The following is a 17,835-nucleotide window of genomic DNA, read 5'->3' as shown; positions in this document are numbered from 1 at the left end:
AGCTTACGAAAAGTTTGTAAATCCAAAGCAAGACTCAATTTACGAACTGTTCGTGTTTCATCAACGGTTCCAACAGGAAGGAGAGACATTTGACCGCTTTCTGACAGATTGTGGGCGACTTATAAAGAATTGTTGTTATGATAGTCCAGCCCCTCAGGAAGAAAATATGATGATCTACCGCGTGATTCAAGGCATCCCGGACAAGGGCGTTCAAGAGTCTTTGCTGCGAATGGAGGACAGAACCCTCGCCAAGGTAGCGGCCTACTGTCAGTCAGTTGAGATTAGCCACCATCAGGTTAAACAAATTAACGGAGCCAATGAATCTACAGCAATGCCGACGATTGTAAAATATTTAAAAGGGTTAACACCGCGGCTGATTCCCTGGTTTTACAAACTGCTCTTCAATCGGTAGAGAAATGGTGCAATAAATGGCAATTGTGTATCCTGGAAAATCCACTGCGATGTATTTATTGCTGTAGAATAGCACTATCACCTCCACTTATACTTTAAATAATCAACCCGTTCCCTCTGTCATTTCCCTCTCCGATTTAGGCATCACTTTTGGCCAAGAATTAACCTTCTATGGACATATAAAAACCATTGTTAACAAGGCTATGGCAGTGGTTGGGACCCTATATCATCTGAACGAGATTTCCGAACCGAGTGCCTTAAAATCCGTCTTCGTTGGATGTGTGCCACCCATCCTTGAATATTGCTCTCCCATTTGGTCAACTGCTTCTCCCACCACACGAAAACTACTCAACCGTCCGCTCAATTTCTTCTTAGCAATAGTTCCCCATCGCACACCTCACCTCAGATTCTCTTCACTTGTAAAAATACTTAATTCGCTTGGATTATTACACCCCACCCTCCACCGATTGACATCAGACATCAAATTTCTTTACTTCATTGTGAATGGGTCCTTCAGATACATTGATCTCCTAACATGCTTTTCACTCCGCATTCCAGCTCGCAAAACCCACAATAATGAAGCTCTGCACCAGCCCAATTTCTGTCTGGCAATATCTCATAGCTCCCTCTGTTACCACTTACCCTCCATTTTCAATTCAATCTCAAATACTTCTTCTTCTCTTGACCTCTTTGCCTCCCGCTCCAATTTTAATAACCAACTGAAAAGACTATCTTTTTAACACCCACCTTTTGTATGTACTGTATATGTTGAAAGTCATTGTTATTTATGAGATTATTTTTATACATGCTTTTTAATTATATTTACATAATTTATTTTGTTAATAAACCCAATGTAAATGCCTTAGTGCTGTTTTTGGCGTTACATAAATAAATAAATAATGGATAGCAAGTTATAACCTGCTTTGGTTGTTGGGTTCTGAGATTTGTCTCTCATCCCATGAGCTATAATTTATTGGTGATACAACTTAGTCAAAACCCAATTATCCTAGTATAATGCATTTTAGTTGATGGGCTTTCAGCCTGTACAAGTGGAGGTATGTAGTACTTTGTGGTACCTAATATGGACTATTGGTAAATATGGGTATGATGACAAGAGCCCATTAGTTACCATGATAATTTGATTTTGCTCATTCATTGAAGTGTAGGATTGCTATCTCTGTTGGGATTTTGCTAGCTGATATATCCATATGTTTAATTGCTATGCAATTTTATAATTTTGGCATTATTTACCTGTCTTTCACTCCAGCTAGAAGGTGTTGTGACTTGTACCTTTACTTGTGACATTTAGGTTATAACTGCTTCATATTTCATTGGCAACACCCTGTCCTTTAAAATGGTAGTGGAAAAGTAGCAAGCTACCCTGGCCTTTGCCATTTTCAATCCTGGTTCTCTATTCTTTCGAGGAAAATGATGGATTGAATTGAAACTTTCAATTAGTTTGCTGCGAGGGTTGAGTTTTTACAACTGTGTGTTGTCTTCTAGGTTGTTCGTATTGTGCTATTTACCACCTTAATCCTGTCTGTGCCTTTGCCTTAAGGTTGCTGGGGTTGATGTTTCTGAGAGCCACATTGCAGACCCAGCTGTTAAAATAAAAGCATGTGCCTGTCTAACCAGGAGAACACGTATCAAAGATGATAGAAAATGAATGGGCTTCCTACATGAAATGATGACCTCAGGTGTGATATTAGTTTTATTGGATAGAAGAGTCGCTGCAAAGTTCACTGGCCTGGATGATGAGTACAGCATTGTATTTTATTTTTGCTCTGAAAAAGTGGATTTCCCAGATAATTTGGCTGTTGGTTCACACGCAGCTTGTATCTACAGTAAGGAGTGGTACTTTGGACTAGTGGAAGCTCTCAACCATGAAGGAGGTGATATTTCAGTTAAGTTCACGACACTTAAAGGTCCCTCTCCTTTATTCTCTTAGCCAGAGAGAGATGTTTGCTGTGTGTCACTAGGACACTTATTGTGTATGCTTAATCCTCCTGCAACCATAAGCTCTGGAAGGTCATAGTACTTCTTGAGGGAGGCCAACATTAAAAAAAATATTTAAAGTTGGTGAAAAAATAAGACATCTTAGAATGTGGTCAGCCAGTTAAGAGGAAGTTCACTTCCAAATCAATTGGTAAGGATGGTGATTTGAATTGTACTGTTTTTACCAAGTTTCCAGTGATGTAGAATAACTAAATGAAACATTGAAAATAAGGATTAGTGTGAAGTACATGAGAAATTTCTCAATTCAAATGATCAATTACAGTTCCTTTTGACATTTGATAATATACATTCCTGTTATGTCAATACATCTGGATATGAGATGTGCATACCTGGTCTTTGGACTGAGGTTAAACGGAATGTAGAATGTAATAGTGTACCATGGTTCCTGGAGGTTTTTTTTTAGAGATGTGTGAATAGTATCCGCGAATACTCGAATACCTCGAATACAGGAAAGTATTCGATATTCGAGATCTCGAATAATTATGCTAAAGGTACACTCTCGAATACCTCGAATACTTTGAATTTCGCGCCATCCACTGTCGCAGGCACGTCATTGGTGGCAGCAGTGGGAGTTGACCAAGCTACCTGTTGAAAATAAGAAGTTGGATGAAGCCGAGTATCAGATCAGAGGGCGTGCCGCTGAAATGGCGTTTGGTAGATAAGACAGAAAGGCATTTGTATACATCAGACAGAAATCCATCGTAGCAGTGTAAATGCCGAGACGGCATGCAATCATTTTTTCGCGAGGTGGTGTGTCCCCTTAGAGTATTTGAAAGATATGTTAGTTGAATCAACTATATGCCCAATTGCTTCCATAAAATTAAAATATTGCATTAATCTGCTAAAATCCTGTTTGAATCCTTTAAAGGAAATCACAATTACCAGCCAAAATCTTGTGTTTCCTGCTGCATAGGCAACCAAGTCAAACTTTCCTGCATTCATCGTTTAGTATTCAAGGTATTCGAATATTCGAGCAATGATTTAATATTCAAATTCAATATTCGAGTCCGAGAAATCTGCGAATCGACCCATCTCTAGTTTTTTTTAAATAAAACTCCCTCAGCTCGAATAGTCCTGATAGTACCAAATTAACAGTACGTGGGGGCATTCACATGATTGCTCGTGTGTTTCCTACTCTACTAGCCAATAGCATACACTGTAGTGAGATAACGCATGCTCCGATATAGTTCAATCATACAAGTAAATGCTTATCTCTCCTCTACATCATGTAATTTCTATGTGCCTTGGAAAAGATGCCTTTTTTTCCCATGATAAAGAATAAGTATTTTTTTTCTTAAGGAATGCTGGACTCATGATTTTTTTCTCAGGATCTTTGCTCATACATTAATGATTACTTAAAACTGAACCATGAGTCTGTATTTGCATGGCCTTTCCTTGTGGATGCTGACAATGAAAAATGGTACAAGCGAGATTTTTTGTAAACTTTATTTTTTTGCAGCTGAATTACTTCATGCAGTTCATATACAATGATAATCTTGGGATCATTATGGACTACTTAGCTCTAGAAGGAAATCATGACTTTTCATAACAAAAGAATGGGGTTATGGATAAAAATAAAATTAACAATTTGGTGCACGTTGCGGCACTGTAGGGGTCACACCCAAAATTCAATTGCTCATATTTCATAAACAATCAACAGTTGGAGGCTAAAATTGTACACAATCTCTAATCATACCAGAATGTATGACCATGGAAAGTTTAATGAAAATTGGAGACTTTGGGTGTCAGGGCCCGGTTGATTTGAAATGGAACGACCCCTATGTAAAACATTGAAAATCACTTGGATCTGCTGTGTGTGCATCATGGATTTGTGGATTAGGCTCAGTCAAAATAATCATGAATTTATATGATTTTTTTCATTATGGACAATGTGAAAAATCTTATCATTGTCAAAAATCTAACCACGTGAACGAATTCCTAAAAATGTACTGAAACTCCCAGCTCTAGTGTTCAGCATACCCTAATTTCTCAGCGTGCTGTCTAATTCAGTGACGCAGCGAGGGGGGGTTTGGGGGGATAAAACCCCCTCCAGAGCTCAGAGAAATTTTATGTTTAATCCATTTTACTTAATTGGATTGATATTACTAATAGAATGGCGTAAGGATCAATAAAATATCTCTCAGAGAGCCGTAAAACTCACCAATTTGAACCATTTTTCTTGAAATTCCAAAATTTATCAATCTCACACATACCGCTTATCCTTGTGGGTACCTTTTCCATACTCCCACACACTCCAGTATTAGTTACACCTAAACCCCCCCCAGCCTTAATTCCTAGCTGCGCCCCTGGTCTAATTTATTTAAATTAGTGAATATTCATTCATGTCCATCATGCTTATTACCTAGTTCACAATACTTCAAGCCCTTACTTCTTTCTTCATCTTCCGTCATATCAACTATCAACATCTCCAATGCTTCAAGGCAGTTTTGAACCTTCTTCAAGATTAAGATTTCCTCATTCTTGAGTCATACATATTAGACTCTTCAGCTGTTTTCTTTAGTTCCACTTGCATCCAATTTGGTCAGGCAGGAGCGTCCCGGAAGGAAACCATGCTGATTATTTGATAAAAAAGGAGAAGTGAAGTAGTAGAGCCTGTTGAGAATAATCCTTTCACAAACTGAAGATAGCATCGGAAGTATCAATATTGGGCGGTAGTTTGAGACTTCATCTTTAGGGCCATTTTTATGTATGGGAATGATGTTGGCAATTTTTCATTGGGAGGGGAAGGTGCCGAGGGAAAAGCAACGGTTCAGTAGGAGGCTCAATGGAAGAGAGAGGGAGGATGCGCAATGTCTAATTAGTTTGGGGCTCAAACCATCGGGACGAGGGGCACGATGGAGAGGGATTTTGGAGAGATACTCAAATACTTCTTTGGGATCTGTGATAACGTTAGATAGACAATGGCCACGAATTGGCATGGGGATGTTATCAATTTTATTAGAGAGAGTAGATGAAGGAGCTAAGCAATCAGTAAAGAATCGATTGAATAAGTTTGGTCTATCTGGACCCACAGCCTCGAGATTGTTATAGGTCACGTGAAGGGGGATGCTTGGAGACTTTCGGCGACTATTCACAAAGGACCAGAATTTTCTTGGGTTGGAGGAAATGGATGAACACATGCCCTGAACATACTCCTTGTGATCACAGCGAATTAGCGTTTTGGAACAGCGAAGAAGGTTAGTGAATGTAGTTCGAGTTTCCTCGTTCGGGAAAGATTTATAAAGATACCAAGCACGATTCTTGTTTCCAAGTGAGCGAATGGTATCTGCTTTGAACCAAGAGGGGAATTTTTTGACTTAGGTTTCACAATGGGCACAAAATCTTTGACCCCACTCTCAAGGATTGAGTAAAGAAAGTCCACACCTTCTTCCGGAGACATAGATACCTAGTTCACAATACTTCAAGCCCTTACTTCTTTCTTTATCTTCCGTCATATCAACTATCAACATCTCCAATGCTTCAAGGCAGTTTTGAACCTTCTTCAAGATTAAGATTTCCTCATTCTTGAGTCATACATATTAGACTCTTCAGCTGTTTTCTTTGTACCCCTAGTTCCACTTGCATGCTAATCTTTTTCATCTTTCCTACAGAGTAGCAAGGTTAGCTGTGGCCAGTGGCGGCGCGTGCGTATACGCATGTTAGCAAGTGCACACCCAAAGATGAATAAATTATAAAAGAAAACTATTCCTTTGCAACGCGAAGGATAAAAGTACTGTCTGCATATGCAAGAAACATGAGCCTCCGAACGCTACAGCTATCTCCTTTTCGAATTCACCGCTCTACAAGTGTGCGATCCCGTGCATCATCCCGGGCGCATTTTCGGTCTGTGCGATCGCTTGAGGGAGCTCTGGCGGGACGAGGTAAGCGGGGGGGTATGTGCTGTTCAAAGGGGCGATGGGAGCAGACTCAAAACCATGCGAATGCGCACGCGCATGTTTTTGGTGACTGACTAGCAGGTAGTGTAGTGGTGTAGCCGCCACCTACACTACCTGCGCCCAGGATCCTACAAGGTCGGTAAAAGGCTTTTACCGACCTTGGGATCCTAGTCCGTCTACAGAGCCATCTGTATGGCCGTTTTCTACACTACTTCCTCATAGGGTGTAAGGAAAAGAGAATGAATTTCAACTACCGTCACTTGTAAAAGTGTGTTGAGAATAATTATTTTCATACATGCTAATATTATTTCTGTTCATGCAATTTTAAGGGTAGAGTGTACCAGTGATATGTTTTGCTTGCTATGTATTCTATTACGACGAAATATGACGCTCATGGATTAGGATTAACATAATATAATTAAATCATCATATATCTGCTCTAATGCACACCCTAGATAAATTACCACCAGCCGCCACTGGCTGTGGCTATGAACAAAACGTTTTTTGGGGGCTGAACTCTACCAGTGATGTCAGTGATGAATAAGTTTTATTTTTTGTCATTCACATTGCTTTGGCTAGAAAATTATTTGGAGATTTTATGCAAGGTTGTACCAAATAAAAATTTTGGAAGGGCTGTGAGATAATGCGGACGTGTCTGGGTGTGTATTCTACATGTTTCTGTGAATAGGGTAGTTTCGTTCATCAAAGAAAACCAAAGGCATTGATTGCGATTCGTTACCCACCATTAGTGTATTCATAATACACAAATTGTTTGGTTTTTGAAATACCGGTTTAGACGAATGGCAAGGGTCAAATTTTATCCTCATTTGAAAAAGGCCAGATTGGCGCCCATACGATTCCACTCCGCATGACGTCACAGGGACCTAGTTTCTACACGAGAGGATAGGAGTTATACATCGTCTGAGGTTACCAATGCATGCATGAGGCACAGAGCTCAGGGAAACATGTCTTAATAAACACTTATTGAAACTGGCTAAGGTCGGAAAGTTTTCCTCGTTTGATAAGGTATTAATAAACCTTTTTTAAGCCAAGCGCTACCATCCAGCAAGGTACTCGGCTATCCGCAAGCATCCTGCGACGTATCAGCGCTAAGTCTCGCCTCAAGGTCACCACACCGGGTGGGAGGGGGAACCAGAAATACGACGTACGGAGATATTTCCCGGCATTCATACTTGAGCGTCGCGTTTTCGCGCGCTTGAAAATTTTCACTTTTCATTTAATCGCGAAAAATAGATGTTGTCATTTAAAAATCTAAAAGCGTGAAATACGTACTCCAGGAGTAATAATCTTTCGATTAAAGCAATAAAAAAATAATAGGAAACCACCCTATTGATCCAATTTTTATGGAGTACATAGTTGATGTACAACTTGGGATTCACCTGTTATCTGTTGGCATAAAAATGCTTCTTTGACTTCGTAATCTATTCAACCATCCATTGATGGTGGCACTTCTTTGAAATTCGTAAAACAAACTTGTTATTTTATCTGCTTTGTCCTTATGTAGATGACCATTGGACCATTGGTATTGATGTTGTTGGCTTGGAATTAGTGAAAGTATTGTACTTTTAAGTCCTCTAATTGCTCCTTGCTTGTCTATTGTAGCCTCTACCATTTTATCCATCCTTTACTGCAGCTTTTACAATTGCAACTTTTTCCTGCTGGTGCCTACAGAAGGAAAACGTTTTCGGTGCTATGATTAGCCTAAGAATATTTTTAACTTCTCTGTAAGGAGCTTTTTTGGGGATGAGTTACCCTAGTATTCTCGTCCCTTCGATTTGGGACCCAACTCAACCACCCCTTACCCTGGCCACTGTACTCGACCCTCTAACCCTATCTTAGCATGTGTCCTCTGTCAACTTATTGTGTTGCCAGTACATATTTAAAAAATTCAATATTGCTTTTGAGTTTCATTAATTTACTCTTCTATAAGAATAACTAAAATTGTTTTAAACATTGTGGATTTTTAAATGTATTTCTAGCAATGACAATGACCAAGTTAGTGAACACAAGGTACTAAGACTCTTAATCCATAAGTCTGTTATTAGTAACGCTATAATTTTGATAAACAATTGCTTACACACTGAAAGAAATAAAGAATTCATTTCAAAGTACAAAAAGTTGGATTGTGCAACAAAATGCTACTGGGCAAAAATCATTGACAGTATAACAACTTCACAACACATTCCTGCAGCGAGGAGGATCTTAAATGAGGGTCAGGCTTAATTTCTGAGGATTGGCCCTAAGGTCTTGCTAACCTGGGTCTCTTGCAGGGTCTGAATGCATCTATGACACTTGCTGGTGACACTCACTGGTCACTTCCATTCCACATGCCAGCTATAGCTGGCATCCGGTTGTGTGCGTTGAAAAATTGATGCCAGCTATATCTTTGCCTATCTATGCCAGCACAAAAGGGTTAAGATTAAAAAGCATTGATGATGAAATATTGCATGCTCTTTCCGATATTGCAATGTGGCATGATCTTTTCCTCTTCTTGTCTTGGAATCAGGAGTTGCCAGTACATCTTTTGCAGTAAGATTCACTGTCCACAACTGATGCAGTCTACAATTTGTTTGCTCAATAGTTCCTCGTAATGGTTGCATGAGAGCATGGTAATAAGCATTCTTATAACCAAAAAAATGATCCCTTTATCAAATGTCGAATCGCTTCCATAGCTCATGAATCGCATTTTAAAAGACACTTTCGGAGATGCATCCAAAATTGCCCTTCGTCAACTGCACATCTTGACAATAGATGAAAATAGACAATATACAGATATAGTTGGCATAGTCGCTAGGCAGTAGGGGTATGGGGGGTCCTGACGCCCCCCGAAATATAAAAAACACAATCATTGTCCTTCATAAAAGAAAACAAAATATTTAGGAATCATGAACTTGCAAAATGTTTCTTTAACAAATTAATTTTTTTCGATTATGAAAAGTGTTGAAATCAGTTTAAAACTCATTACGAAGTGCCCGGTTTTTCAAAAATTTCCCCCCCTGGTTTTGGAGCCCCCCCCCACCTCCCCGAACGAAGTTACTGGCTTTGCCACTGTCGCCACGCATCGTTCATTGGGTCGCAAAATTTTATAAGTCCGCCATCGGAAACCTACAAATTTTTGGCTTAAGGCGAAAGGTGGTTGCCCCATTAAGGGGGCGCCCTAGCGTTTGAATTTCCCATTTTAACGGCTCACGAAGGCCTCTGGCCGCAGCGCCGCGAGGGAGAGAAAGGGGGGGGGGGAGGGCAACTCCCCTCCCAACTTCACCCGCGAGGACTCCTAGGAGATATTTGATGCTCAGGATAAACTTGATACGGGTCGTTGGAACAAGGGTCGCAGTCGGAGGTGATATGTGACGCCTAAGTGGCGGCGAGTCAATTAAAAATAGTAAAAGCCAACTTCTGGTTCCTCTCTCATGCGCTGAAAAAATATGCCTGTGTATGCGGAGGTCCTTTTGAGTTTACACCTTTTCCGAAATTGTTGGCGATGATAGCTTCATTACGTAAACAGGCATGTCGTCAACATACCTTCCAAACAAGAAATCGCGGGTTCGAGTCCCGCCTGGGTAGGCTTCCCTTATCCAGGGGTTGGTTGTTCGTGTAAATAATTGTTTAACTTTTTGAATACTCAACATAAAATGGCCATAATTAAACGATTAGCCCTTCACTAATCTCAAATTTTCATCGAAATTTGCCCGTGTATTAAGGGGGTGCCCTAGAGTTTGAATTTCCCAAATTGACGGATCACGAGACCCTCTAGTCGCAACGCCAGGGCGTGGAGACAGAAGCCGAAGCGCCTTGAGGGAGTGAAAGGGGGGGGGGACAAAAAGTGACTCCTCTCCCAACTTCGCCCGCGAGAACTCCGAGGAGAAATTTGATACTCTCGATAAATTTGATACGGATCTCTTGAAAAGGGGTCTTACAATTAGTCTGAGTTGATATGTGATAACTAGATGGTGGCCAGCCAGTTCCCGGTAAGTAGTATTTACTTATGGGGGCCGTGTTCCTCTCTTTTGCGGTGAAAAAATAAGCCTGTAAATGCGAGGGCCTTTGAGCTTACAACTTTTCTGTAGCTGCCGGCGATGCTATTTTCGTTTTGTTAGCTTCTTGTCTCATACAGCGTTATACGTCTATCTTTGACTAAATGTAGACCGCGTTCCATCCGCTACGAAATCCTTTACTGGTGATTCCACCATAATTAAACGATTAGCCCTTCAAAAATCTCAGATTTTCATTTAAATTTGCTCGTGAATTAATAATTACGCAAAGGAAACACCGCAAAACAGCTTTAAGTGAAATAAATCTGAACGATTTCCGCGCACTACAAATTTCTTTACTTTGCCAGAAAAGTGTTTTTAATTATATTTTCATGTACTTATTCTCATGACTGTCGTAGAGCACCGATTTTTGGCTTACTTTAACTCATAGTTTTAGAGTAAGGCATAGAACGCATTTAGTACTTTAGCTTCACGACACAGAAATATGGTAAGGTACATCGACGATACTTATGATAATGAAACTCAGAACCATGTCGCGTGCGGCAGTGACGGCGCTAGCAGGTGCGGGGCTAGGGGCGAACCTTCAGTGCGGGGCCCTTCACTTAAAATATTAAACTCTATACCCCATCTACAAACTCGAGCATTTTGAATCCCTACCACTCTCTGGCTAAGTATGTGTTCCCCTCCCAAATTCAGACTTCGTAATTACGCCGCTATGATACCATCACGCCTTTGAGTTCAATATAGTATATCATCATCACTGGTCAACAATCCTAGGATTGGTTTGACGCAGCTCTCCACTCAGTTCTCCTATCAGCTAATCTTTTCACTCCTACGTATTTCTTCTCTTTCACATCTCTCTTTACTTGTTCCATATATTTTGTTCGAGGTCTTCCTTTTCCATTCTTGCCTTCCACCTGTCCTTCGACGATTGTCTTCATCAGGCCATCATGTCTCAAGATGTGGCCTATAAGGTTGTTCCGTCTTCTTATTAAGGTTTTCATGAGGCTTCTCTTCTCTCCTACCCTTCTTAGGACTTCCTCGTTACTGACTCGGTCGATCCATTTGATTTTCATCATTCTTCTGTAGCACCACATTTCAAATCCTTGCTTTCTCCGCTGCGGTCATTGTCCATGCCTCACTTCCGTATAGGAGCATACTCCAGATGTAGGTTCTTATAAATTGTTTCTTTACATCCATATTTAAGTTTCCCGCTGTAAGCATGTCTCTCTTTTGGTGGAATGCTCTCTTCGCCTGGGCTATTCTGCTGATAATTTCTTTCTTGCTTCTCCCGTCACTAGTTATCTTGCTTCCCAAATAACAGAATTCATTCACTTCTATCAGTTTTTGCCTCCCTATTTTAATGTTGGTCTTGACTTCTTCTCTTCTGCTGCATACTAAGATCTTGGTTTTCTTCGTGCTTATTTTCAGTTGATATCTACTCATTACCCTACCCATATTAATCAGAATATTTTTCAAATCCTTCTCTGTTTCTGCTATAACGGCTATGTCATCGGCAAATCTTAGCATGCTTATTTTTTCTCCATGGATATTCACTCCCAATGCCTTTTCTTTGATTTCATTAATGGCTTTTTCAATGTAAACGTTGAAAATTACGGGTGACAATGTACAGCCTTGTCGCACTCCTTTCTTAATTCTTGCTTCTTCACAGCTGGGCCCTGATTTTATCACGGCTACTTGGTTTTTGTATAAGCTGTGGATGATTCTTCTGTCATTATAAAGATCCCCAATTTCCTTTAGGATTCCAAGCATTGTGCTCCAATCCAATACAAATTAAATTTATAATTATATTAATTCATAAAATTATAACGTAAGATAAACATAAAAAGCGCGCTTTTTACTTTAAATTACTGCATTATTATTCCTTTTTCATAATATTATTTTTTGTCTTGCACGGACTTAACAATACAGTAATAGTTGAAATTGCGTTTTCAAACTATCGTATATTTTAATTTTTTTTCACGAACGCGGGGCCCCCCAAAGCGCGGGGCCAGGGCATTCGCCCCGGTCGCCCCGCCCTAAAGCCCGTATGACACTTGCCAATTTATTGGCCAATCCATTGGATATTGGATTGTGGACCCACTGACACACACCAATTTCTAGCCCAATCTCCGTTTCACAATATTGGGCACAATTTCTTGGCCAATCTAGATTTTAGAACGGGTTCTATTTTCTCGAGGCCAATCTCCAATCAGAACTCAGTCTTGTCGACTCCTAGTGGCCAAATCTAGAAGCTCGTTGCAAAACATTTCACCTCGGAATTTTAATATCATATATAAAAACTTTAGAAGCATAGCAATCCATGGAATAGCTCAAATAATTAATATGTACTTTGAGAGAACATAAATTCACAAACATCAACTGTCTTAAGTGGGTAATTCGGAAATAACATTTTGGATATTTAATGAATAAAAACGTCGTGATTCTCCTCGATTGCGTCTATATTTTATTTAAATTACAATTATTAAACTATTTTTCATGATTTGAGCGCTAAAGTTGAAAGTCCCAATTGATGACACAATCTCTGTTTATTCGATGAACATATTCCAGCCAAAACGAGCCGCTACGTTATCTTGGCTCACCTATGAGATCACAATATTTCCTATCTCTCATCATTCAAGGAACTCACCCGAATGAAATTTCGAGCAATTCGAGAATATCTTTGCAGCCCCTCGAAATAGTTATTAAATTTACAATTATTATGCCACCTCCCACGATAGGTTTTGGAGGGTGCCAAAGTCGGTTAGGCAGTTCATAGATCCGCTCATAGAATTTTGCTGTTGAGGGTCACAATGGGGGTCAAAGGTCATAGAGTTAAACCTCGGGCCAATATGACAGCATAAGTGTGGAACCATGGGTTTTAAAGTGTGCCCAAGTCAGTTTTGCTGTTCGTAGATCCATATTGTGTATTTTTTACCACCGAGGGTCATAATGGGGGTCAAAGGTCATAGAGGTATGTTTTGGAGTAATAGGAAAACTAATGTCCCCAGCCAAAGGTTTAGAAGGGTGACCAAGTGAGTGGTGGTAGTACACATATCGACTGTCTTTTCCGACAAGCCTCCCCCGCCCTCTTAGTTTCGAGCCGTTGTTGATTATTTATTTCCCTAGACATCCTTTTTCCCGACTCTGTGTCCGCGCACTATTGTCCGCGCAGCGTGTACTAGAAAATTCCAGGTGTGCTTTATAACGAATTTAAAAATTCTAAACTGGAAGACCTAGAAAGTGTAATGTTGCAGGAGCTTCAAAAGAAGAAGAGCATGGCAATCGAAACCATATCTACAATTGGATGGTTGACTAGCACAATGAAAACTCCATGTTCACATTTCAGTTTATAATCCTATTAATGTTGTCGTTTTATGATATTTCTCTAAAATCGTCAAATTTTTATCAGATTGCTTGATACAATCAAAATAAAAGCTGGATTCATTCATTGCTTTTATTTTTTACCTTAAGGTTTTGGACATAGCCAATATCTTTTTAAACGGAGTTTTGTCTTACACTTTGGGCGACAAATCAAAAGAATATTTAGAGAAATAAATAATCAACTGCGGCGTTAAAGTAAGAGAGCACGGGGGGCCTGTTGGAAAAGACTGCGAGGAAATGGAAAAAATTCGGAAGGAAGGGATGGTAAGCGCGTTGCATACTTTCTTACTCTATGGTTTAACTCTAAGACCTTTGACCCCATTATGAATTTCGGAGGTCAAAAAATCAACAATACGGATCTATGAACTGCCTAACCGACTTTGGCACCCTCCAAAACCTATCGCTTGACACGTTGGTTGTCATGATTGCCCGAGGTTTAACCCTATGACCTTTGACCCCCATTGTGACCCTCGGAGGTCTAAAAATCAACACTACGGATCTATGAACTGCCTAACCGACTTTGGCACCCTTCAAAACCCATGGTTTGACACGTTGGTTGTCATGATGGCCCGACGTTTAACTCTATGACCTTTGACCCCCATTGTGACCCTCGGAGGTCAATTAGTGAATAATAAGGGTTTTTGGACTTTACCAATGACTTGGGCACCCTATAAAACCCATGGATCGACACCTTTGTTGGTATACTATTCTTTTTGCCACCTTTGTGACCTTGACGGTGACCTTACTGGGTCAACAGTTGAATTTTTGTGAATAAAAGTATTTTTTTCGGGTTTCTCGTGTCCGAAAACCTAAGAATAGTCATCTTGGTCAATGAAATTCAGACTTTTTTCTATCTCGATTTTTTAAACATTGAAACCCCATAAGGCAAATTGAAATTTTTGGTTTGGACCCACATTGTGAGGTCAAAAGGTCAAAATTGTAAAAACTTTTTTACACTCAACAAAACTTAGGACTTTTTCCCATAAGTACATATGCTAATTTTAATGAACATTGCTCCATGCAAAGTTACTAAATTTACAGGTCAAAAATGACACACGACCCTTGGGACAGTCTGTATTTTCAAAGCCCGGCGAAGAATGAAAACGAGCATAATTTCTATTTAAAAAGTTGCAGAACTGTAATTTTTTAAAGCAACTAATTTGGTTTTTGCGTATTATCCTCCCAGCCATATTAATCTAAGTTTAAATTATATTGCGGAAGTAGCAAGGAAAACAGTGTTTTGAGAGTTACAGGAAGGAAGTGTGGACACGGAATCAACTCGCACACCTTCCCATTTCATCACTTCATCAGGAAATTATGGCGTCTGAATACACGAATTTATCTTTTTTTAAATCTTATCATCATTATTTTCATAAATCGGCCTTCAATTTTAAATTCGGCTAATAGTGTTCGATAGAGGGTAAATTCAAGAACTCGCTGCGGTAAGCAGTTAGGCCCGCGGAAAGGCTAGAATTTGAAATGGCGCTGGAAGTTGGGTCTACCGTGACGTCAAGCCAATGGGAGCCCGAGTCGCGAATGAGGCAACCTTTACTTTAAGAACCTTGGGTTGAAGCCTAGTAGTGAAAGCTGCTCGGGTTTTTCACCGGGTAATCTCCTCCATTGCTGCCGACGTTTCAGGGTATGAGTCATGGCTGCCGAAAACCATGCAGGAGACTACCCTATGGAGAATGGAGAACCCGAGCATCCTTCACTACCAGCATACGCCGGGAAAGCATTCGATATTTTTTCAATTAAACTATGCTGAAGCCACATTTAAAAAAATTGAAATTGTCTGAGTACCTACTGTGAAGGACACAGCATCATCCCAAGTGGAGTGTAGGGCATTCTTCCTCTCCTCAGGCTTGGGCAATATTGAAAATTCAATTTCGGAATATGATAACTTTTAATTGAATTCCTTATGATAATTGACATTGAAATTAAGCAATATCAGGTGATTGGGTAACCAACGTCATCTGTGAAGTCAAGAGTGGGGACTCAAACTTATTAATAACAGTGGTAAACTGGATACGCGACTTCTCAGAGATCGTAAACGACAAGTAGTTCTCGACGAAGTTGACTCTGATGTAGCAAAAGTTACATCAGGCGTTCCAGAAGGAAGCGTAATCGGCCCCCTTTTGTTCATTATATGCATCAATGATCTCTGCTCCCGCATTAGCAGTAAAATACGTTTATTTGCTGACGACGCTGTCATCTATCACGAAATTAGTGATCACTCTGACTACGAAATTCTATCATCGGACTTAAACAACGTTCATTTGTGGAGCCAAGAGTGGGGACTCGAACTTAATCTGAGCAAATGCACGACGGTACATGTTTTGCAGAGTTCGTCCCACTATAACCATGTTTAAGCTGTGGATGGTGTTAAAGAAAGGCAATAGACGAAGTGAAGTACCTGGGAGTTACGATAACCTCGAACCTCTCGCGGTGAACACATTTAAATGTTCGCATCATAGCCCTAAAGAGATTAGGATTCGTCAAATGTATTTAGGGAGGATTTTCGGATGAGAAAGTTAGAGAAAGGTGCTATATCGCGCTCGTCAGACTGCACCTTGAATATACAGCATGCATATGGGATCCGGTACAGAAAGACTTAATCCGTGAACTTTATACAATGAAAGGGAAGCTGCACGATTCGTCAAAAATTGCTGCGGGCGTATAGACAGCGTTATTCAGATCGTAAGCGAATTAGGCTGGTAGCCGCTGAAGACTGCTAGTAGGAGGCTGCGCGCTAGGCATAGAATACTTGGACAATTGAAAATAGATATTTTTGAGAGCTACTCGGAGAACATAATATCAGAACCCCACCATATTTCCAGGTCACACAGAAGCGATAAATTAAGAGAGATATTTAGCCGAACGGATAGACTTGGGAATTCGTTTTTCTCCCAAACCATGAAGGACTTCAATAAATGCTAATCGAAATTTCTCATTTCCTTTTTATGTTTAAACGACTGGTGTCCTAACATCTCCAGCCACACGCCTTTTAGTCGGCTTGCGGGGTAGTTTGTAGATGTAATAACGTGAAAACCATATATCAGATCCCAGGTATATTTAAATGTCGCGATATTTTCTGATATTCCGATGTATCGCCCAAGGCAAGATATGGTGCCTATTCTGTGACAAAAAATATATCGACGAAAACGTTCGCTTTGTTCAAACTCCATTAGCAGAACATAACCACTCTATTCCTCATGGAAAACCCATAAAGTCGGCAGGGACAGAACACGCAACCTGGGTAAACGCAGTTGGCGTCCAGAAAACAAAAGCGACGCAAAGGTGAAAACATCAAACAACGGCGGATCCGCGAGACGTTGGAGAGAGGAAAATGTGAAAAATTAAATAGGGTCATTGGCATCAAAATCAGCTACAAATTGGGTTCTGCTCTGAAGGGGGAAAAAATGACATCACCTTTAGCACTTTCAGCCCCTCTTCCTCCATAAACAAATAGGAATACCGTCCCTTCTCGGAAATTTATCTGATTCCCAAAGAGGTAGTGACCAGCAACGACCTTGAAACGTCAGGCAATATATCGAGTAAGTACCTGGGAGACACATGAACATAGAGTTTAGATTACTTTATTATATATACTACTTCATTCATTCACACGACGCACAGTGGGCTGAAATCGAAAAAAGCTGGCCAAAAATCACATCTTCCATAGTTTTATAATTAGCTCGATGATATTTTTCCTACTAATCTTGTTTAGGCTATAAAACATGAATATAATGACATTTTCCCGAAAAATCGATCCGGGGAGTTTTTTTTTAAGAATTCGGTGAGACAGAAAAAAAAACAAAAATCGACTATTTGGACCGTTTTAGTAGAGAGGGAACATTTAATTGAATTTAATAGTTAGGAATAAAAAAATAAGAGCAGTAAATAAAAACATCGGGCAGTGTTCCCATCATTAGTCGTACCTGAGATTTATTACTTGGAAAACATACCTTTTTATCGTTCCGAGATATTCTCCACTAGTGGTAGTTCGGTCTCAACGCTGAAAGTTCACGACATAGGGAAAATAAGCCCTGGTTATTCGCTTCCGTATCACATGCACTGAGATCCTTTCGCACTCAAGAAGGCAAACTGACTAATTT

The 17,835-nt window shown here is 40.1% G+C and overlaps 1 protein-coding gene across 1 annotated transcript in view; it reads left to right on the top strand.

The window, feature by feature from the left end:
* The window catches only part of LOC124171103 (thioredoxin reductase SEP1-like), a 63,694-nt gene that overhangs the window by 7,296 nt on the left and 38,563 nt on the right, over window positions 1–17,835 (top strand). Inside the window, exon 2 of the mRNA XM_046550245.1 lies at window positions 77–253. Coding sequence (XP_046406201.1) covers window positions 77–253 — 177 coding nt within the window. The remainder of the gene's footprint in view (window positions 1–76; window positions 254–17,835) is intronic.

The sequence above is a fragment of the Ischnura elegans genome, chromosome X (genome assembly GCF_921293095.1).
Source record: "Ischnura elegans chromosome X, ioIscEleg1.1, whole genome shotgun sequence".
NCBI lineage: Eukaryota > Metazoa > Arthropoda > Insecta > Odonata > Coenagrionidae > Ischnura > Ischnura elegans.
This window is presented reverse-complemented; position numbering and strand designations above follow the sequence as displayed.